Raw genomic sequence first — 23,899 nt, forward strand, 5'->3', positions numbered from 1 at the left:
ATCAGAATGTGTTCTGATTTTGTTTTTGTTTCTTAAGTAACATACATAATAATGTAGTAAAGGCTTTCTTTTATTCATGAATAAAAAATTACAAGGGAGATTTTTTCAGAGGCACGAGCATGTTAGGTATTAATCGACTTTCAGTGGGAGTCAGGAAAAGCCACAGTGATCACCCAGTCTCACTATTAATCTGGAAGCAAGACACTGCTGCTCCCGGGGAAGGCAAGTGTCTGCTGAATGCTAGATCTTCCTCGGTGTGAGATGGGCTCTATAGAAGAGTGCCCCTCGCCTAGGGAAGGCCTGTTACTTTAGATATTGGAAGAGTGAATAAGTATCTGGACTACATAAAGGGGAAAAGAAAAACTTTTGTTGTTTGCCTCTAAACTTTTGTTGTTTATCTCTACATTTTAAGATTCATATGTACATCAGCACCCCCATTCATTTGATACAGTCAGCAAATCCCATGCACACCCAATTTTTCAACAGTAAGTCTACAGTGCCCTCTGGTGACTATCAATGAAAGCTCCTAGATACTGTATCCTCAACACAAATACAAGAGGCACTGCCTTTCAGTGTTTCGCAGGTATCCCAAACTGCTTAATTTCTCAGGTTCACAGCCTACCCTGATCTATGCATAACAAAGGTGAGCAAAATAAAACAGAGAAGCCCCTGAGCTTGGATGGGAGAGGGCTGAACAGAAGCATACTCCATGCTGCCCAAAGGCTACAGATGCCCTACTGCTCTATTTCATCAAGTTCGGGGGTCTCCAGCACTGGGGGAGTCTGCCAAAATGTAACAAGAGCAATTCTGTTGCCATCTGCTCCCCAACTAATGATGCATTACCACTGCTGGAACCTCATGAGAAAAAATAGCTTAACCCTGTTCCCTTTGTTATGTTTTTGCTACGAGACAAAAGACTGCTCTAATTTCTTCTTCTTATGTATCATAGGAAGTTTAAAGAAACCTCAAGAGGCCATCTAATTCAACCCTCTGCTTAAGGCAGGAACCCCCTGCTCAAGGGGGATTATGGTAGGAGTTAGGTAATTACAGAAAGTAATTCTGCTGTCTTTTAACTTTCTCTTTTATGAACTGAATGGAGATCCTTTTGGCTCTCAGTGTAAGGCAGGTTCCAGGAACTTTTCTCTAAATTGCTTCTAATTTTTCAGACATCCTTTCTTAAAATTTAAACACCAGATCTGTTTCAAAGATACAGCCATTCCTATCCACCCACATAGCTAAAAAAACCCTCTTTTCAGGCTCTTATCTCCTGGCTCCATTATAGAAACATCTTTTTATTGTCTCAAGAAATGCAGCTTTGCCCTGCTCACAGTCATTCACAATATAGCCACAAAGATCATTTTCCTAGTCAGCTGGCTTGACCACATCATCTCTGTTTTTGCTTCTCTTTACTGGTTTTCCCTTCTCCCTTGCAGTAAACACAAGCTACTTGACTTAATTTCAACTATGCTTATGGTCTAACCCTCACCGTACCTATCGTCTCTCAGCATCACGAGGTCAACTGTATCAAGAAGATGCAAATAATAAGGAGTGAGATGAATGGGGCACTAATTTGGCTGAGGATAGGCACAGGATGCTGGCTTCCAAATGTACTTCACACACCACTATGATTTCTGCCATGGTGTCTTTCACATATGGAAAGACCTTCCTATAAACATCCCCAATGCTACCTCATTACCCCACATCAAACAAAAGTTCCTTAAAACTTCTTTGCCATGGTGCCTGCAGAAAACTCTTCAAGGGTTGATCTACTATTTGCTGCCCACTATGACTGTCATAAAAGGGTTGGCTGAATAATCCTTGTGCCTCCTGCCAGATGGAGCCGTAACACAGAATGTGAGGAGGGACGGCTGGTGAAGAAATCTCTCTGCAGTGTGCTTGGGCAAAACTAAGGTTTGTGGTAAGTGTTTTGTAATCATCCTTCACAGCTGATTTAAGCAGAGAGAACAGAACTCATCTCCATGCTAAGTTTTCAAATAACCAATTTGCAATTTGACAAGCTTTCTACCTCCGATGCCAGCTAAAGGCTCAGTGGTTAAGACTTGCTATAGTACGAAAGAGTCAGCATAATGCAAAACATTCACACTATGTAAATACTATGCCAAATACTTAGGGCACCCTTCCTACACGGTTAGTGTGCATTCTTCCAATGACTAGACAGCTACGGTTACCAGGAACAACATTTTCCTAGCAGATTCATTACTAGACGTGGACCGTGTGATACTTTTTCCCCCTCTGTACATTACAATTTCCTACGTGCAACTTCTATTGTATTATTGAGAACTCGGTATTAAGAAGCTCACAGAACTTTAGCAGAGATCAACCATGCAGACTTTGATTCTATAAGCAGATCATACTTTCAAATCCAAAATTCAGTTGGTACAATTTATCTAAGACAAAAAGATAAATTTGCTTAGTTTGGCATGTAGCCAAAGTAGCTAGTAGCCTCTGAAACTATTCTGTTGAAGGAGAGGGATTAATATTTACATATAGAACTGCACAAACCCTTGAAAAAAGAAACTAGTTAGGAAAAAAATGCTTAACAAAACTAAATTTTTCAAAATGACCTACATGATCTAGAGTCTAAGTTTAGTTTACAGAAGTGATCTAGGCCCATTTTTAAGGGCAGTATGGTGCCTGAAACACAGGTTGATGCCCCATGACATCTAAGCACCTAAAAATAGATTTGCATTGGGCTTGTCTGTATCTTTAAGTGTCTAAATCATATTAAAAGCATTACTTAGGAACTTAAGATGTATAGAAGGTCAGTACAATTTAGGAACTTTAGTCACTTTTGAAAACTGTACCCCACATTTTTGGATGGAACCGAATTAGCAACTAGTTGAATGTCAATGCACATCCTTCTGTAATCATGTCAGCCTACAACAGGATACATCTCCATAGCTAAAAATCAAGCAGAAAATGCAGATGCATTTACATTACTGCAGTGTGATGAGTATTCACAAAACACCTCTGAAAACACAGAGTTTTGTAAAACGGAGGAGGAGCAGGGATTTCAATTGCCTATTGAAAACTAGGCTCCTTTGGAAATATATTTTCTTTTGGAGCAAGTTATTCCTAGTGGCTTTCTGCCAGCATTTGAACAAGATCATTATCCTCTGGTTTGCTGAACGTGATCTCCCACGTTCTATTCTCTTCTGTGCTTTCACAAACGAAAGTCATTACAAGGGTAGTCCCTGGAGATAGGCTCCAGTCAGATTCATTTGTGGAGATAACAATGTTATTTTAATACATTTAAGCAGAGAACTATTTACTTTGATACTATGTAGCTAAAGACTACAGAATACTGTGACAAATCAAAAAATCAATTGGGGCCAGTCAAAAGCTTTTAGATTTCTAGAAAAATACAAACGGGACCATAGTAACATGAAAGGAAGCAATTTGGGTACAACCACCACAAACAAGCCAAACCATAGATACAAAGTACATTTTTTAGGTCCAATGCCAGAGAAATAGCTCTTCATCTTCTTAACTATCCAAACCTGATTCTCTTCCCACTTTTACTGGGTTTAAACCTCAAAAAAATCTACTGATTTGAGTGCTGATGTTATTCATTTGGGGTTTGAGTCAACTGTTGAAGTCACTGAAAAGTATTTCAGGTTTCATTTTCTCCACTAAGCTTAGGATCAGGCCTTTGCACCAGCATGTGTTGGAAGAGAATCAAGGCCATTGTCCCCTGGTTCCAAATGTTCAATTGCTCTCTGACACTGAAATTTCTCTCTTTCCCCCTTGTGTGTATTTTTCTGTAGCACACATTATCACTTGCTAAATATATTACATTCATGTCTCACAGTCAATATATTTGAAAGCTTTCTGTGTGGCCTCAATTACGGCTGAATCATTTTTTCTCTGAATACCAGTTTGAAAAAATGGATGAGTGTCTGGGCCCAAATGATTTTGCACTTGTTGCCAATGTAAAATCTTTATACATCTTGCTAGGAATGTTGAAGTGGAAAAAGAACCTGGGCAGCAGAGCAAAAAAACAGGAATAACAGTAAAGCATCTAGCAATGTGAAAACATTTAACAGTTACACTATTCCCCAGGTCTCCAGTCCTACAGCGTGTGATATGGAGCACTCTCTGCCCATCAAGTTCAGTGAGGCTCCATGCCAACTTTTGTACTGATCAGTAAGCATGATTAGGGACTAAACTTGATCCAAAACTTGTTTAAGTCAATGGGATTCCCAGTGGCTTCCGTGGTCTTTGAATCAGATCCTAAGATATCACCACCAGTGAGAGCAGCTGGTCAGGTGGAACTGTGTTATACTTGGCAAAGATAGCTGCTTCCATCAGCCCCTCAGACAGTGGCATAGTGTAGTGGACGGCCAAAGGGTTTTTGCCTTTTACAAAGTTACCAAACAGCTGTTTAAAGCTTTCTCCACCCATAATTACAGACCATCTCTTGAGATCTTTGCTTCCTTCCATGCTAATCAGCTTGATATATAACTGTAGGAGCAAGGTGGCAGATTAGGGGAATGAAGAATCCTTTTACCTCCTAAAGCTTGAATCATATCCTGGCATGTGTCAGAAGTGGAAATGAGACTTGTGATCTCTATGTTATCTATTAAGGACATTAATTCACATCAGCAGTGGCCAGCTGTTGCCCTCAGAATCCATCATCCTTTCTTATTGACAGGAATTGACAGGAGTATTCATATATATCAAAGGGCACATGACTTAAATATCAAGAGTGCTACATATTAGGTGTGCCAAGCGGGCCCTATTCAATTCGGATTAGGATTCAGCCCAAATCAGGGACAATGATTTGATTTGTTGATTTGGATCACTGTCCCTGATTCGTTTCAGCCGAATCCAGATCTGAAGATTCAATGCTGATTCAGAGAATCAGTGATTTGGACACAGACACAGCTTTAAAAGGTTTTTCTACATACCTTGAGCAGGCACGGCTCACGATCGCTGCAATGCTGGGGCACATGGAGTGTCCCACAGGAGTGCAGGATGGCCTTCCACGTGCTCGGCGGTGAACTCAGAAGTGGACAGAAGTACCTCCTCTCCACTTCTGGGTCTGCTGGGGACTGCGCACGGGGGGACCTGGGTGCACCCCTCCCCCCCCACAGACCCAGGAGGCACCAGTTGCCGAGCCCCCTGTGCACTCCCCGGTGGACCCAGAAGTGGACTGGGCATGCTTCTGGTCCACTTCCAGGTCTGCTGCCGAAAGCGCTGGGGAGTCCCCCACGCTTCTGTGGGATGCTTCATGCACCCCAGCACCACAGCACTCAAAGCCCCTGCTACCTAGAGGTATGTAGAAAAAAACATTTCAAGCTGTGTCTATGTCCGAATCTTTCTGAATCTCTCCGAGATTCAGAGGGTTCCAATTAGATTCAGAGAGATTAAAGGATCCTCTGATTCGATTCGGCTTAGGAGATTTGCCCACCGAATTGGGCCAAATCTCCGCCGAATCAAATCAGGGACTAAAGTTTCACACAGCCCTACTACATATAAGGCTGAGAAAGAACTTCACTAACCTGCATTGCTTCTTATGAACAAATCTCACCATAGCATCTGTGTACCTTCCCATTTTGATGTGACTGACATCTCTAGTGGAGTTTCTGTGTAGGGCAACATGCAAAGAACAGGCCAGATCCTATTCAATCTATTAAGTTCCTAAATGAATTCAGGCAAATAAGTGGGATCTACCCACGATGGAATAGGATCTGGCTCAACATATCCATAGTATATGTTACTCTTGCCAGATTTATTTGGTTCATTGTTTTTAACACTGTTACTTGCACATACATTCACAAATTAAAAAGAACCAGAGGGAAAAAAAAAATACATGCTTGGAACATCTATGTTCACCCACTATGTAAAATATTCACCAAATGTTGATGGATTGATTCAATATTCGCTGATGTCTATGTTTCACTGACTTCAGTGGGAGTTCACTTAGGCAATAACTGCATTAGGCTTAATTCTAATCTTAGTTATCTTAGTTATATTGGCATGAACTCAGAAGAAAGTGCAGTGAAGTTGCTTGTTTGCACAGATGTAACGAAAATCAGAATCAGAATCTGGCCAGCTGGTCAGACTGCACTGAGCTGCCCATTGGTGAGAAAAGCAATGTGGGCTGGAGGCTGGACCGCTAGACAAGGTTTCATTCCTGACACTACCACTGACCTGCTGGGTAACCTTGGGTGTGTCACTCAATAACTTTTTGCCTAAATTTGCTCATCTGTAAAATGAGGTGATACTTTCCTCTTTTATAAAGTATATTAGTATCTATTGATTAAAACACAGAATAATAGAAAATTAAGGTTGCAAAGGACCTCAGGAGGTCACCTGCTCCAACCCACTGCTCAAAGCAGGACCATCCCCAACTAAAATCATTCCAGTCAAAGCTTCGTCTAGCTGGGTTTTGAAAACCGCCAAGGATGGAGCTTCCACCACCTCTCTGGGTAACCTGTTCCAGTGTTTTACTACCCTCCTAGTGAGAAAATTCTTCCTAATATCTAACTTAGACTTCCCGTGCTGCAACTTAAGACCATTGCCTCTTGTTCTGTCATTTGCCACCACTGAGAACAGTCTAGCTCTATTCTTTTTTGAACCCCTGAAGCTGAAGGCTGCTATTAAATCCCCTCTCAGTCTTCTCTTTAGACTAAATAAGCCCAGTTCCCTCAGTCTTTCCTTATAAGTCCTGTGCCTCAGCCCCCTCACCATTTTTGTTGCCCTCCGCTGGACTCCCTCCAATTGACCACATCCGTTCTGTAGTGCATTATATAAGTGTGCCAAAAATGTGTGCAAATTATTTGCAAAATGGGGAAGGCCAAATTATTTGCAAAATGGGGAATTTGAGCTGGAGTTCCTATGGGAAGTGAAAGAAACTCAGGGGCTTCCCAAATAATAACAGGGAGAAGGTTCAGCAACATAGAAGATGTTGCCCTTCTCTTTTTTCTTCTATAGTCTAAAGGAAATCTGCACAATTGAAATCTAAACCAGGTTAGATGTTGGTAAATTAAGCCTAATCTTTCTCAAATAAAATATAATGGAGATTAATATGGCTACATTGCACATACAGAAGCTTTCTTTTATTATCTGCTTATTTTGTTAAATTTGTAGTTGAATGCAGCCCTGAGTGTATGGCTCAGAAAATGTGAAATGTGTCTGCATTAACATTCTTGAGCAACCCTGGCCAAGGTTTTTAAAAGCAATTGCAAAAATCTCTTATTCTGGATTAAATGGCTCGTTTAGCAAAATATGGAGTACTTCACAGGTCCTAATGAAACCAGTAAGAGCTGCTGGATGCTGGGTGTATCTACATGTGCCATTAAGATGACGTTATAAACTATGGCACAAGCAGATACTCCCAGGTGCAGTATTTGCATGTGCACCTGGGACTACAGCAGTTTGAGCTGGGACAGAGCAGCCCCAGATTGGCAACAGGCTGGGGAGGAAGAAATGGGCAGCCCCAGGCTCCAGGTGGCAGCACTGGACAGCAAAGAGGCTGGCTGGGGCATGAGAGGGCCGAAACTGCAGAGCCATGTGGCTGACCCTCCAAGCCTGCTGCCAGCCTGGGGCTACACCACCCCAGCTCAAACTGCTGTGCATGTGCAGATGTGTGTTTCTGCACAGTAAGTTACTCTGCTGTAAGATAGTACTGTTCCTGACAGTATTATCTTACAGCAAATTAATGAATTTACTGCGTCCTAATACCCAGCATATGAAGATGGTGATGCTTTACTGCGGAGCTAATTAGTCAACTCCACAGAAACCACATGTGTAGATGCACCTACTGAGTACTCTCTGAAAAGCAGGACAATACTTTGGAAACTGCACTTTCAAATATTGGGTCTTAGAGAATTACTCTGAGGGTGACTGGAATGAGAGAACTCAGCTACGTGCCCTTGACTTTGCAGGTGGGGTGGCAGAGTGCTCCCTAAAGCCTTGTAAGTATGAAAGGTAAGAAGATTCCTTGAGTCCTGAAAATCTGCTGTTAACTCACGGATGATTTATGTAAGGAAAGCATACTGGTAAGGAGGAGGAGGAAAAAGAGGAGGAGGAGGAAGTTCTTTCTGGACAAAAAAACAAAGTGAAAGATTTCACGTAATTGAGCTGCCCAATTAAAATGGGGAGATCAAAGGAGAGAGGAATGGGAGAAGTAAGGAATGCATTCCAACCTATAAAAGATCAGGAGCAACAGGAGATAAGTCTAAAAATAATAATCAAAACCTGTTCAACCTCAATGTTTTATGAACACACTTATTATAGCACAAAAGCCGGCCAGCCAAGAGAACAGTGGGAGTTTTTGGCAAACAGCAATATCTCCAAGGCTCATTCTCCTGGTACTCAGTCTAGGTAGATGAGAAGTAAATCACCTCTCCTACCTACCTTTGCATTGGAAAATCATAGCGGACAAGAAAAAGGAGAGAAATAAGATTGGTGCTTAGATATTATGGCAAGATGGTCCACTGAAAAGGGAAAGAGAAAGCAAAAGGAAGTGGGGTGGGTGTTGAACAAGTAAGACAGACATTTTAGGATAAACTAAATTTTAATTTTAGTTATTTTAGATTTTTTTCAAAAGAAACTGAGGAAATAAAAATACAAAGAATTCAGAAGTCTGGTGTCATATTTTGCTTTTACAGTTTGAAGTGGAAAGAAATCTGAAGAGACCAAATGAACAACCTCTTAAAATTGGATTGAGGGATGGCTTTTTCCTTTGGGTACCTCCTTTCAAGGTTGAAGTATTGGTTGGGATAAAAGACTATGCCATGGATTTCCTACCAGACCTTTGACAAGTCAGTGAATGAGAAATTGCAGACTCACTGAAGTAACTAAGAGTTTTGCCATGGTCTTCAATGTTAGACCTGTGAAAATGTCATTAGTACCTCCTAACTGAGGCTTTGCCACCCTAAATTCCTTTAAACATGTGGTCCTCAATTTCTCAGTTTCTGATCTGCAAAGTGGAAATTATTTTTTTGTTTCTCACAGAAGCACTGAGGGCGACATCCAGGAAGGTTGTAAGGTGTTCAGCTACTGCACTGGTTACAGCCGGGTACATAGGCAGAGTAAAAGCTCTTATCTCCTGGACTGCTCCAAATCCTCCTATTCTGCCTTTTCCTTGGTGCTGGCAAGAAATTATAAAACCCAAATTTTAAAAAGGTGAAAAACTTTACAATATATGTTAAGATCTGTGTTCATAAATAAGCCTTGGATTACTTGTACTGTTAATGGAAGTGTCCTGGGTGAGTCCTCATGCAACAAGGAAGAAACAAGCTTAAGTTGTACCTTGTTACAATTCAGATCAATTTTTTTAGAGGTGAAAGAACGTTATAATGACAATGTCTTGCTTTTCAAATAGACCTTTGTTGCAGACCTGCTTGCTTTTTAATATTTGATTTTGCCCTTTCTTCAGTTCCCAGAATTAGTACTTATCAATCCTTTCCCCATTGTTTAATTTCCTGGAGCTCCCAATTAATGCCAGTAAAGGTTTGGCTGAAAGAAAAATACATTTTACACTGACAAAGCCTAAGAGTGTGTCTGTTCCCTAATAGAGCATATCAGCGGTCCTTGAACTTACAAACTAACTGGGATCACAGATTCTTATCCCATTACTTGGATAAGCATATGTGACCCCTTTGCTCCTGTGGGTTCTTGCTTGTATTCCCCTCTCAGCACTGTTTCCCTTTCCCCCTTCATCCCCCTCCTCCTTTCCCACTTTTTGTAATCCATTCACTCACTCCCCTTTATACACTGCTCTATGCTATCTTTTCACAGCATCTGATGGAGTGAACTCGAGTTCACGAAAGCTTGTGTCCTATACGTATCTTATTTAGTCTGTAAGACGCATCTCCGCCCTGCCTTTTGCCTTGAACTGACACCAGAGGGCAAGCAAGCAATGCCAGTGAGAAAGGAACTGAAGCAAATAAGGGCTCCTGCTGTCTGTAATTGTCTAGCATTGTAAAGTCCTGACATCATGGTCATGTTGGGAGTTTATCTCTGACACAAATTGCCACAGGAAGCATTTTGTCAAAATTTCAATATCAAAGTGGCCACAGCATATATAGCAAGCAGCTTTATTTACTTAGGAGATAAAGATAGCAGAGCTGAATGTTAAATTAGGGTGACAGTCTCTTGCTTCTGTATAAATGCCTAACGGAAGTCAGTGCATCTCTCCAAAGCCAAACATCAAAGGAAATGCATTTCACAGTGTATTCATTTTTGTGTCCTGCCAGTTGTTTAAAACATAAGAAATATAATGAAATCAGGAGCAATGCTGGGCATGCTAATTTTATGGCTTAGTTTTATAGTCATATAGTCACTTTGTATTCTAGTGTTTGACAAAATTAAAAAGACTAGATTGCATCTATTTAATATTCCCTTAGCACCACATGAGTTAACCTGTCCAATGGAAACTCTGGTGGCTTTTGTCTTTGGGCACAATGGGCACTTTTACACATGCTCCAGGGATGGGGGGTCGTGTTTTAATTAGAGTAGCTCCGAGAACCACTCTAATTAAAGCGCTGCCGCACCTCCTGTATCAGCATCCCTGTGCTTAAAAATAGGGGCAGGGGTGATGGAACTAAAGCTTGCTTGGTGAGCTCTAGATCAAGTGCCCACCACCATGTTTAAGCATGGGGACACTAATACACAAGACTCAGGAGACTGCTGGAGCATGGCATTTGCCACGCTCCAGCAGACCTCGTTAATCAAGTCTGCTCCAACACGTTGGGATTCCAGTGTCCAGAGAGCACCAAGAACACCCCTAAGCCCTGCAGTATATCTCTCCCCTCCTTGACTACTGATGTTGAAAATCTGCATAACCATTAAGCAGAAGAGCAGAAGAACTGGGAGGCTTCTCTGTCAAATTGGATTTCTGTCTCTCTCTGACAAAACTGAAGACTACTCACACAGGATTTTGGTTTAGCTTACTATAACAAAGAAGTGTGAAAGGAAATCTTAATTAAAATCCTAATTTGGACTTGTAACAGGGGGCCTGCTCGGGGCCGATCCAACTGTGGCCCACCCACCTGTTCTTGGGCCAAACACCTGCATTCTCGCCCACCATACCTTGATGTTAATTAGTTAATTGATGTTAATCAAGAGGGAGGCTGCCCATTTCCTGCCCTGATGCCAGGGGTCGCTATCTCAGACTCCTTTCCTCTCCTACACCACAGCCCAAGCCCCGCAGATGGCATCTTCATGTTCTTTCAATTACTGCCCTGTTTGTATGGGCAGCCCTCCGTTCAAAATGGCTGCCCTCATCAGGCACCTGGCGGCTGCCAGTTCCAGGCCCTTAAAGTGGCAGGCACAACCAGTGCCCTGCCACAGCACCCTATATCCCAAACCTCTGATTTCAATGACTTTCTGATCTGGGATGGTTCTATCTCAATATTGAAAAAGGATCCATTTTCAAAAATATGTAATAGAAATAATTACTATTTTATGTGTAAATATGTTCACTCAATGTATAAATAAATATGACAGACACTCTCTTTCCTAGAATCCTCTTGACTACCAGTCAGACCCTTGCTCAAACTCTTACTCAAGTCCATGGAGTAAGGACTGAATGAGGCAGTCCTAAGGACTTCAACTTTGTATAGAACTATTTTCTCATGGTTGTTATCAGCAGGGATCTGGGTTTTCAGCTTCCCATGGATAAACAGAAAATGCCAATTTTCTCCTTTACCAAGAAAAATGCAGATTTTTCATTTTAACAGAGACACATGAGGAGTTTGCTCTTTTGCAAAGAGGTCTCTGCAGGCTGGCAGAGTTCCAACCTGCAAAGGGCTGAAGGCAGTGGGAGGAGGATGGTCAGGGAAGTGGTGCCACATACATGTATATGTACATGGGTACCAGGTCCCACAGGTAAGTGGGGGACAGGGACTGAGGACCCCATAGTGAGGGAGGGAGGGAGGGAGACAGTTGGGTAGGGCAGGGCTGGGGCTGCTGGCCAGCCAGGCAGTGTGTGGGGCTTGGGGCCACAAATTGCAGCTGCAGAGTGGGCACCAGCATGAAGTGGTATGGGGTCACAGGTGGCTTGTCCAGGTGTCTGGGGGGGTGGTCAGCTCCCTGCTGCTCCACACACAGGGGGGCAGGTGGTCCAGATCTGTGTGCAGGATGGGGGTGGGTGTGGGCTGTCCGCTGTGGGCTCAGGCTCCCAACCCTGCTTCCCCTCCTGCCCCCCTGGGGCCTCTGCAGCCCAGCAGTTGGGACCCGGCACAGCAGGGCAGCACAGGGCTAGTCAGGGAAGCTCACTGTGAATGCTGCGAGCCCCACGCTGCCCCGGTGAGGATCCCCTGTCTGCCATACAACAGTGAGAGCACAACACTGAGCTGACATCCCTACTGTCTAGACATCCCTGCTGCTCTAGGGCAGACAGGGGGCATGTTATCAGGGCAGCATGGGGCTCACAGCGGTGGCAATGAGCTTCCCCACCCAGCCCTGTTCTGTCCTGCCATGCCAGGTCCCACCTGCTGGGCCATGGAGGCCCCAATGGAGGGCAGCAGGGCGGGGAGCCTGAGCCCACAGCAGGCAGCCGGAAGCTGGCCTCACCCCACCCCATGCGTAGATCTGGGGGGCAAGGGGCCCTCTTGACCACCCGGAGTGTGCACAGTGGCAGGGAGCTGGCTCCACCCCCCAAGTCCACAGCAGGCAGCCTGCACCCCCCCCCCCATGGGCTCCGCTCCAGCCATACCACACATGAGTGAGCTGCAGCAGCCACCACCTCTCACAGGTGGTGGCCAAGGCTCGGGTGCTACTAAGGGGGGCAGGGAGCTGCAGACTTGGGTCCCTCACCCCATACTGCTGGCCTGCTCCAGTAGGGTTGGGAGGGGCAGGGGCTGTGGATGGGGAGTGAGAAGCATCAGCAGGGCCCAGGGGGTTGTGAGTGGGGAGTGAGGGGCCTGGACTTGGGTCCTGGTGAGCTAAGGGGGCAGGGAGACCTGTGATTTTTCCATGATAAAAATCGCAAAATCAAATATGAAAATGTATAGGTACTTAGAATTTATTTTACTACAGTGACTGAGGCACTGGTAGGCTTCCACACTGCTTTAAAGTTGTAAATGTATCAATAAAACATTGTGTTCAATTGATACCTATATACATATGTAGTGGTATTTCATTTCAGTCATGGATCTTGGGGTTTGTATTAGTGAATTTGTGATTTTTTTTTATCAGGGAAAACTAGGATTCCTAGTTATCAGGTGTTTACAGGAAGTTATTGTAGACTTAAGAAGTGGAGCTTATTGAGAGTATTGGTTTATCATTAAACTTTCCGAAATTTAACACTGTCTCAACTAGGTACGTGGAAATCAGCCAGTAGAATCACAGACACACCTACTTGTGAATCACACATCAGGTTAATACACAATAAATGATTGACACTACAATCCCTCAGTCAGTGTATATATTTTAGTACAGTATATTCAACCTTTTCAGACACTACAAAACCTTAAGAGGAATAAGGGCCTAGTTACACAGTAATTTTGGGCAGCTCCTGGAGCTCTTAACACCTGAATTGTCCTCACATTAACAGCTGAAATTAGTTTTAAGCGCTCGTTAGGTAGCTCAAAGTTATGCCACTCCAGGGCAGGTTTATCTCTGATCTGTTTTACCCAACTTGTGTTACACTGTGGTGTAGCCACTCTAGGCTATACCTTAGTGTAAACACCCCACTCAGCCCCTCTCCCGTGCTGGCCTGGATTGGACCCACTATCTCCCCTGCCCACGCTAGCACCCCAAATCCCCACTTAGTGCCCCCCTGCCAGCCTGCCCCCACTTATTTGTGGCTGCTCATGCTGTCTGTCCTGGGGGAGCAGACAGGGGAGGGTTTGTGTGGGCAGTCACAAATAAGCTGGCAGGTGGTATGGAGAAGCCCCGGGGCAGTGGCGGGGGGAACCAGGGGAGCGCCTAGGGGATAGTGGGGGAAGCCCAGAATGGGAGGGATGGGATTATTACTTTTCAGTCCTCCAGACTCCTGCTTGCCTGAATGTGCAATGCCTCCAAACTTGAGCTAGCACTAACACCAAGCTCGAGCTAGCACTAACAACATACAATATTTGAATGGTGCACAGCATAACATATAACAAGGCCCTAGATCTAGTTCTTTAGACACTAGGTGACATATTTTTTTTTCATACTAATGCTGCTGCCCAACTGTAGTGAAGGTTGACATTTTACATCTGAATTTTTTATGAAATTTCAAATTTTGAAATGCCAAAAAGTAGAGAGAAAATTTTGAAATGTATTTTCTGTTTTTGTTTTTGACTTTTCCCTTAAGTTTTGCCTGGGTCACTTGTACCCAGAGAATTATTTGAAAATGTTTTCTGATAATAAGTTTTAGATTTCTTCCTATCACTTTTTCATCAGCATTATTTAAAATGAGCCATTATTTATATTTGTTTTATATACATACATTATAGAATAGAATTACCACACACAGAGATGGATAGATAGATCGTTAGAGACAGACAAACACATGGACACACAGACTGATAGACATTATCAGGGAAATGTTATATTGCCTCTATTTAAAGTATATGTGTGTGTGTGTGTGTGTGTGTGTGTGTGTGTGTGTGTGTGTGTGTACATACATACATATGCCCACAACCTACCTATTCTTACAGTTACTCATTGTTTCAGCCAACAATAGAGGCTGAAACAATGGCTACATCTAAGGAGAATTTTACCAAAATACAAAGTCCTATTAAAAGACAAGATTTAAAAACTAAGTACATCATCATTATTTAATATTCAAAAAATAAATGTACTCAGAGGTTTATGAAGTACGGATGTTTCATACATGATCTCCACCTACAGATAGAGAAATAGCCAAAAAACAGGCAACCAGAACATGAGTGATAATGAGTGAGGAAACAGACGGTCTGGGCACAATGTTATCTAAGAGAAACGGAAGACGTATATAAAAAGGGTAGGTAGAACCTGGAGTTGTCAGCATGAGCAAGAGTTGAAAGGATAATTTAAAACATCCTGAGAGTACAATATCAGTTACTAATTTTGAGGGGGTGAGGAAGGTCCTCTGAGTAAAAATAGAAGCATACTCTTAAAGAGATACCTACTGTACCAGGTCTTGGATACGGGATGCGACCTTCATATTGTACCCATCGATGATCCACACTTTCTTTATGAGCATAAGGACCGTTGAACACAGCTCTGATATCAGCCATGCTGTACACACATACTGCAGAGCCCTTGAATACAGAGCTGAAAGAAAATAATCATATTTACAAGGACTTAAACATATTTATAAAAGCATATTTATAAATGACATCTACATTACAGAACTGATCCAAAGTTCACTGAAGATAATGATAATGATATTCACTGACTCAGATTGCTTCGTATCTGTCCCTATACCCGATTGTTATTGTGGCTGAGTACTATTTATGTACATTATGGATTGCAGAATCACGGAATAGTAGGCTGGAGGGAACCTTAGGAGGTCACTTAGTCCCACGACTTCAAGGCAGAATCATTTCTGACTAAGTCATCCCAGTCAAGTGTCTCTTGAAAAATGTCTGTAACCTCCCTGGATAGTCTCTTCCAATGCTTAATAACCATCACTCTACATTTCTTTCTGTAATTTAAGACCACTACTCCTTGTGGCCACAGAAATGAATCCATCTCCATCCTTCAGGTATTTGAAGCCTGCTATCAAATACCCCTGGCACCCCTATACCCCACCTCATCTTTAGTTCTCCAAACTAAATAATCCTAGTTATTTTAGACTATCCTAATAAATGTCCTGGACCTCTAATAATTTCTCGTCACTCACCACTGGATTCTGCCTAATTTGTCCATATCTTTCTTGAACTGAGGAATCCTAAATGGGATACAGTACTCCAGTTGAGGCCTTACAAGTGCTATTAGAGCAGGAAAATCACTTCCCTTGATTTGGAAATGACACTACTATTAATACAGCCCACTATACTATCAGTCTCTTTTTGCAACAAGATGACACCATTGGCTTACACAGTATTGTAAGTTATCAGGTCAAAGGTTATCAGGCTATACTTAATATCATTGAGAAATAGAATTTAAAGCTTTGCTCTGTTGGAGCCTAGGCTTGTCAAATCTGTGAACATCCTGGATGCATGTTTTAACCTAGACATTGAAGGGATGTGGAGATCATGGGGCAATTGGGAGAGGTCCCAGATGATTGGAAAAGGGCAAATGTAGTGTCCATTTTTAAGAAAGGAAAGGAGGATCCAGGGAATTACAGACCGACCTCAATCCCTGGAAAAATCATGGAGCAGGTCCTCAAGAAATCCATTTTTAAGCACATGGAGAAGGCGATAATTAGAAAGAGTCAGCATGGATGCAATAAGAGCAAGTCATACTTGACCAACCCCTTTGCCTTCTATGATGAGATGAATGGCTCTATGAATGTGGGAAGAGTAGTGGATGTGATATACCTTGACTTTAGCAAGGCTTTTGATATGACCTCACTCAAAGTTCACCTTCCCTGTGAAGACTGAGGTGAAAAAGGCATTGAGCACTTCAGCCTTTTCTGCATCCTCTGCCACTAGGTTGCCTCCCCCATTTTAGTAAGAGACCCAAAACTTTCCCTGATCTTCCTCTTGGTACTGCCATACGTGCAGAAACCCCTCTTGTAACCCTTTATGTCCTTAGCTAACTGCAACCCCAATTGTACTTTGGCCTCCTGATTTCATGCCTTCATGTCTGAGAAGTATGTTTACACTCCTCTCTAGTTGCTAGTCCAAGTTTCCAATACTTGTAAGCTTCCTTTTTGTGTTTTAGCTCACTGTAGAGTTCCCTGCTAAGCCAAGCTGGTCTTTTGCCATACTTTCTACTCTCCCTGTGCAAAGGGATGGCTCACTCCTGCACCCTCGGTAAGGTTTCCTTAAAATACAATCAGCTATCCCATACTCCTTTCCCCCCCAGACTGGCATTCTAGGGGATCCTGCCCATCAGTTCCCTAAGCGAATCAAAGTTGGCTTTTCTGAAGTCCAGAGTCCATACTTGGGTGCTCTCCTTTCATCCTTTCCTTAGGATCATGAACTCAATCATCTCATGGTCACTGCTGCCCAAATTGTCATCCACTACTACAATCCCCACCAATTTTTCCCTGTTTGTGAGCAGGAGGTCAAGAAGAGCATGGCCCCTAGTTGACCTCTCTAACAGTAGCACCAGGAAGTTGTCCCCAACCCTCTCCAACAACTTCTGCTGGCTGTTTGAAGATAGCCTCATCTATTTCAACCTCTTGGTCTGGTGGTCTACAGCACATATCCACCACAACTTCACCCTTGGTGCTCTCCTCTTTGACTCTAACCCTGCGACTTTCAACATGCCTGTCTCCAGTTTCATTCTGGAGCTCTGAGCAAACATACAGCTCTTTTACATAAAGCACAACTCCCCCTCCAGTTCTCTCCTGCCTATTCTTCTTGAACCTATTCATAACTGTGCTCCAGTCACGCGAGCTCCCACCAAGTCTCTGTTATCCCAGTCGCATCATAGTTCCACAATTGTTTGCTGACTTCCAATTCTTGTTTGTTTCTCAGGCTCCTTTGATGAAGATAGTTCTATTAAATTACCCCATAGACTGTACTGTGGAGGTCCTCACAAGGGTATCTGAGTGCTACAGAATACATTATTTGCCTTAACAAGGAGAGGAGGAAGTGTTATTTTTCTACCACCTTCACCTGTAAATGAGGCTGTAGTACTATAACCTGTTTGTTATTGTAAGAGACCTTCTGCTAGATGACTCTGAGATACAATCCTGTTTAATTTACAGAGATATTCAAGATCAGCCAACAGAGGGGAATGAAGGGACTTCACAGGGAGGTGCTTAGTTCTCAGTCAAGATGTTCAAGAAGTTATGAATTTTGAAATTCAATTACATCATAAGCTAGAAAAATAAATAATATTTTTGTGAAGTTTTCATTCTTGTTTTAAACTACCTTTTGAAGATCAGGCACCTATTTAGCTACCTAGAAAAGAATATGGGAAACTAACTTTATGCACCTATTTTTGAAAACACAAGCCATGGTGATTAGCAGTCCAATACTTATTCAGACCAACTCCCTTTGTCCTGAAGGCATTTTTCCCTTAATGAAACTTTCAGGAGTAGATTTCAAGGGTGAATATAACCCTACACATACCTTGAAGTGGTGAAGACTCCATACACTAGAGGGTTTCTCTCATCTCTTGTAGAAAGTAAGAATATATCTTCTGCAATAGGAAAAGTTTATTTTTATTGAATAGCCATTAAACACTTCCACATTCACCACCTTTTTATTTGACACTTTGTAAACATACAATAAATCCTGACACTGCTTTGATTTTGAATTTTTGCCCAGTGAATTCTACTAAAGTGCTGAGTTATTCTGACTGTGAAACGGCTGATTTCTACATGGAACCAGATGAATATCTCTCCGAAGGAAGAAAGGAGAGTAAAAATAATTCTGACTGAGCTTACACTTGATTTAAATCAGCAATAATTTTGTTAATGTCAATGCAGCTGCCAGTGCTGGGAAATGTGATGATAGATTGAGGCCCAAAACTGCCGTCAAGCAAAACAAATATATAAAATGGAGTTACAGGATAAAATTACAAAAGTTGCTTCAACTTACGGAGCTCATCAAAATGTGTGTCTGCTCCCTCAGGCCCAGGTATTGAACACACCAGCCTTGCTTTAAGGAAAGTTGTCCACTTATTTATGAGGCTCCGCTGACCGCCCATATCATTCTAATTGAGAAAGACAGATAGTTTTGCTTAACAAACATTTGAGTAAAATAAAGGACTTTACCTAAATATCTGAAACATCTAATGATGCCCTTTCAAGTCATTTTTATAACCATGCTTCTTGTCTTGTGTCAAATTCGGACCACACCTATACCATCATCTGTGTGCATGAATGCACACATGTGTTTGTCTATGTGCACATGCATGTACATATATACAGCAGAATAAAGATTAAGGGGAAGAGTTTGACATAAACATTTCTCTAGAGAGAAAGGCTGAGGATAGCAGGTGCAGGACCTCCTGGAGTTAACGCTGTAGTGTGATTTGCTTCACAACATCACTGTCATTTGTTTATAACCTTGTGACTTTTACCTTTTCAGCTGGAGTATGTGAGCCTTGTTCTTCTACATTTATAGATTCACAGATTATCCCAAATGGGTTTTTCTTTTTTCCTTTAAAATTTGAGAAACACCCATTTTGATTTATTTATCCCTTTAACTAACCATTTCTCAGCACCAAGTGAAAGATTAAATGTTATCCTCTATCTTAAATGCTGTTTGTGTTGTTTTTTTGGTCATGTCATAGGTGAAATGCCCCAAACCACCTGGCTCCTTCCCCTGTAGCTTCTTACTCTCATTAGAGTAATTTTTGCAATCTGCAGTTCTTTTGGAATTGTTTATAAACAGAATAATCACAGATTATTTTGGACATAGGTCTCAAAGACAAAATACTACACTTTCCTGTAGTTATATAAATGAAAATATTGTGCTGTTGGTCATATGCATATAAAGCATAGGGAGGTACATTAGAGGGAAGTTCATCATATTACTCATTTGAGTCAATGTTCTCTTTTCACTATTTTTCTATATTCTCCTCTCGATGATTTCCATTGTGCTGCATCAAAGAACCTAAAAGACTCTGCTAAATGATTTAAGGATTTTTCTGAAGACATAAGAATTATGATATCTGTTCCAGGGCACAGCTTGCAAATTTTGTGGTATAATGTAACAGAGAGCCTGGAGCTCCCTATTCCTTTAAGGTAAAAGCAGCCCAGTGAAGGAGCACTGCAGGATAGGATGGTGCAGCAGCTGCAGGTTGCTGGGGGAAAAGGGTGATTAGTAGGCACCTGCAGGCAGCCCAGGCAGTCTGCTGACTGGAAGGGTGCAGGGCCCCAGAAGGATATAACCCTGAGGCTTGAGCTAGCAGGCTGATCTCTCCCTGGCTGCCACAGGGTGAAGAGCTCCAGCAGCAGGGCTCCTGATGGGACTGCAGTACTGCATATGGATCCCCAGTGAGGCTAGGGGAGCTCACTAGGCTATGGCCCAGGGCTGAGAGGCTATCCTAGTTGAGGGGTGAGAGAATGTTTTCCCCCTTAAAGGGGCAAAGGGCTGCTTCCCTTTGTGTTTATGTTATAGCCAAGACTTTAAGGCTTATGTTAGTTGTATACCAGTGGTTTGGGCTGGCACTGTTGGAATGGTATACAGAAGTCCCATTGGTACCCATGGGGAACGTGATTGCCTTGAGACCTGTCAGGCTATTGAGCCCAGAGCGGGCAGAGACTGAGGCCACAGAGCCAGACATAGGCCAGGGGCCCAGTACCTGAGAGGGGTGCAAACAGACAGGGGCCTGGAGCCTAGAAGACAGAGGCCAGGGGCCCAAAATCTGAAAGAGACAAACCAGAGCTAATGCCTCAAAGCCAGATCCAATACAGTGGGCACTGGCTAGAAGGCCTAGCTGAGAGTAAAGGGACGGCGGCCAAAGTGGCTGAAGCCCCAACAAGAGAACAGTGTGATAGCAACACCCAAGAGGCTTGGGCTGTGGCATAGGAGAGGTCTGGAGCCGTGTATTTAGCCCCCAAGGTGTTAGGTGCCCTGCAGCAGCACAGTTGTAGAGAGGCCCAGCTAGGGGCTTAAGACCAGAGAGGCCCAGCGAAGGACCTGGGCATAGATCGGTACAGTGCTGAGAAATCCCAATGGGGGACCTGTTGGACTGGGGCTATGTGAAGGCCCGTGGACAGTGACCCTATTATTATCATTATTATCATTATTATCATTATTGTATTTCCATCAAGGCGTGGCAGACGAGAAGGCAAGATGTCTTAGGGGCTAAGCAGGGCACAGTCACAGAGCCATCAGGGGGTATCAAAGCTATCCCTGGAATCCCAACGTGCTACACACAATCAAAATGATACAATCATAAAGATAAAGAAAAGTACATAAGTAGTACATAGCTCTGAGCTTTTCCTTCACTTGTCTGTTCTGATGACTCCAGCTCTGTATACCAATTAGTGTGCTAAATAGGTTGTTGGAGGATGCTGCAGACAGTCAAAAGACTTTTAAATAATTTCTAAGTAGCTGTGTGGAGGTTGGAGGGTTGTCGGGAAAGAAAAGTTTGTTGGGAGTGAAATGAGAAAAACTGCCTAGGTTTTAGTCAGGTCCCCTCAGACATTCTGCTGCTATTGTAGGCTGGAAAATACATCACAGAGACTATGACTCAGCCAAAGAGTTTAAGCAAGTGATTATCATGAAGCCCTTAAGTAGTCCCACCAGTTTCCTCAAGTCAAGGACAAGGCCAAGTACTTTCTGGATAGGGTTTTCAGCAAGTAATTGAAGATATGCAACATATTTCCATCAATTGAATAGGAACACACAAGGAGAAAGGACAGTGTCATGTGGCCAGTAAACTCTTCACATACTACTACAAAATGCTTCATGGCCCACAAAGTTTAAGTTTCTGGCACAGAAATTAGAGATGGAAAATAGCCTCTGCCTCATCTGGGTCATTCAATTCAAAGCATAGCTGCAGAACCTCTCTTCCAGTAGCACCTAGTAGCACCACCACTTGCAAAGGAAGGGTCAAGAGTCAGAAAAAGAATGGGGCCCAGGGGAGACATCAAGAAGGATTATTTAAAAAAAAATATTATGCAGACAACACTGTACATCTCCATTCAATCGTATCTGGATAATGCAGTTTCTGTGTTCCTGTAATGCCTGACTAGCTTCTTTGTTGAAAAGCTGATTTTAACTGTCCGGAAAACAGAATGATAACATGATGAAGCTTGTGACTGCTCTATCTGCTGAGCCTAACTCATGATAAGAAGGTTTATGGCCTATGCATAAAATTGGAAGAATACTTTGCTTCTGGATTTGCAGATAGCAACGGAGGCTCTTACTGCTTTTGAGACCTGTGCTTATCTAAATAAGTGGTGGTTTCCCCTCATGATATAGACACCACCATGTTTCCTCTAAATGAAATTGTCAGCTCTAGAAGTTCGCTCGCAAGCATCAGCTACAGAAAAACATAGCTATTCTACCTGCTGATTGCAGTGTGTCAACATGAGTGCATTAGTCCTGTGCTCTGTGAACAGCACAGGTATCTATCAACTTCCAATTTTAATGCAAGGCACTGGCTCTGACCGATAAAGCTGTGCTCACTTTGGGAATACTGTTATTTCAGTAAATACCTCCCTTGTTCAGTCATCACCAAAGTTGAAATTGTAGTCCTGCTGAAATTAACCAAGGCATTTTTGCTGGCAGTCCTTAGATTCTCCCACATGAGCATTAAAAGTTTCTGGTGTGGGATTCCCAATCCATCACAGCTCATCTTTACTGACTTCATAGTCTGTTCAAAGCATGCCTCAGTCAAACATCTGCTAGAGATGGGGGTGATATATGGAAAGGTGACTATTATCAGTCTCTCTTTTGTGGCCAACTTGACATAATATCTGATTGTATTTGATCATTGCTATAATGATGTGGTAAGATGATAAAGTTCATAAATGCAGAGGCTGAGTAAAGAGCTGACTGCTAAAAGCGGGGAACAAGAAGGGAAGAGAGTAAGGAAATGAGAGGAAAAAGATCAATAAAAGGAAGTCCAAGAAGAGGGGAGCAGAAAGCCCAGAAGAGGAAAGGATGCAGAACAAAAACAGTAAGTGGATTTTCATGTGGTGTAAATCTGCATTGTAGCACTAATTCCAATGAATCTACATAGATTTACAGCAGTTGAAAATATGACCCAGCATTCCTAAAGAGGCCTGGACCATGAAAAAAAATCTTGTCTGAAAGAAAGCAGTGGTAAGGATGCAAAAGAATAGCTACTGAAATATGAATAGCTTAGTTTTCCATTGTAAAAGTCATGGCCATCCTAGCTGCAACGCACGAACAGTCCAAAGGTATCTGAAATCTTATCTCCATAAGTATCACTGTCTATGGCTCCCAAACACACTGGATTAGTAGTGTTTACAATAAACTTTGTTACATTACAGAAGAAAGCACTTAAGGCTGCATATTTCTTTCTGTATATAAATAAAGATTTAATTAGCACTTACTGCTTTGTAATCTCACAAGCTGTAACAGATACCAATGCTTCCGCCTGAAATGCCGTCTAGAATATAAAGAAGTGACTGTAAACTCTGTTACTCATGTGCGGCTGGGAGTTACAGGCAGCTTTAAATTAACTGCCAACTGGAAGCAGAAAGTTTAACTTGAGAGACTGTTATAGTAGGATTAAAATAAAAGACTGCACATAAATTAACTAAGGAATAAAGGAAAACATACCCATTAAGATGTCTAAAGGGATTAAAATGGTGGAGTACATAAAGACATCCCAACTATGTCTTTAACTATTAGAGTTGGTCAATGTAAATCAATAGAACATTTTTTTCTGTTTGAAAATGGAGTTTCATACAATCCAAATGCTTCGCTGGACTATGTTAACTTGCCAAAAAATAGACAGACATTTCAGTAGTTTCATTCTGAAAATCATTTTTATTAATTAAAAATTTAAAATTTTAGCTTTTTATTATGTCTGAGAAGGCAATCAGATTTTGAGATTTCAGAATTCCCAGTGGAAAGGAACACCCAGTTGCCATGACTTCTGGTAACTGTTCAGCTATTTGAGGCAACAGTAAAATAAAGACAGGTGTGGTAGGAAGTAGAGATGCTTTCATAAAAATCAAGAAGGCATGCTAGTTAAAGGCCAGAATAAAACATTTGTAAAAGAGATCAAGGGCTGATCCTGGTGGTTTGAGTGAGTACTTCTATGGCTGTACACATTCTTTCACAACATGAATGGTCTGATCCAACTCTAATTAGTCAGTAGACAGGCTCTCAGACTCCAATAGGAGTTGCATCTAAACCATTACTCATAATTGGCACAAGAAAGAACGACAGCTTTTTGT

At 42.3% G+C, this 23,899-nt stretch overlaps 1 protein-coding gene and 1 long non-coding RNA gene across 2 annotated transcripts in view; one reads left to right on the top strand and one right to left on the bottom strand.

Moving 5' to 3' along the window:
* The window catches only part of SEMA3D (semaphorin 3D), a 245,719-nt gene that overhangs the window by 41,755 nt on the left and 180,065 nt on the right, over positions 1-23,899 (bottom strand). Inside the window, exons 10-12 of the mRNA XM_019509509.1 lie at positions 18,609-18,723; positions 18,138-18,207; positions 15,075-15,219 (exon numbers count right to left, since the gene is read on the bottom strand). Of these exons, the coding sequence (XP_019365054.1) occupies positions 15,075-15,219; positions 18,138-18,207; positions 18,609-18,723 (330 nt within the window). The remainder of the gene's footprint in view (positions 1-15,074; positions 15,220-18,137; positions 18,208-18,608; positions 18,724-23,899) is intronic.
* LOC109292189 lies at positions 6,676-16,579 on the top strand. The gene is made up of 3 exons (XR_002096059.1): positions 6,676-6,767; positions 7,914-7,918; positions 16,568-16,579. It is a non-coding gene; the product is annotated as an uncharacterized LOC109292189 (long non-coding RNA).

Source organism: Gavialis gangeticus, unplaced genomic scaffold (assembly GCF_001723915.1).
Source record: "Gavialis gangeticus isolate Ggan-Ray unplaced genomic scaffold, GavGan_comp1, whole genome shotgun sequence".
Lineage (NCBI taxonomy): Eukaryota > Metazoa > Chordata > Crocodylia > Gavialidae > Gavialis > Gavialis gangeticus.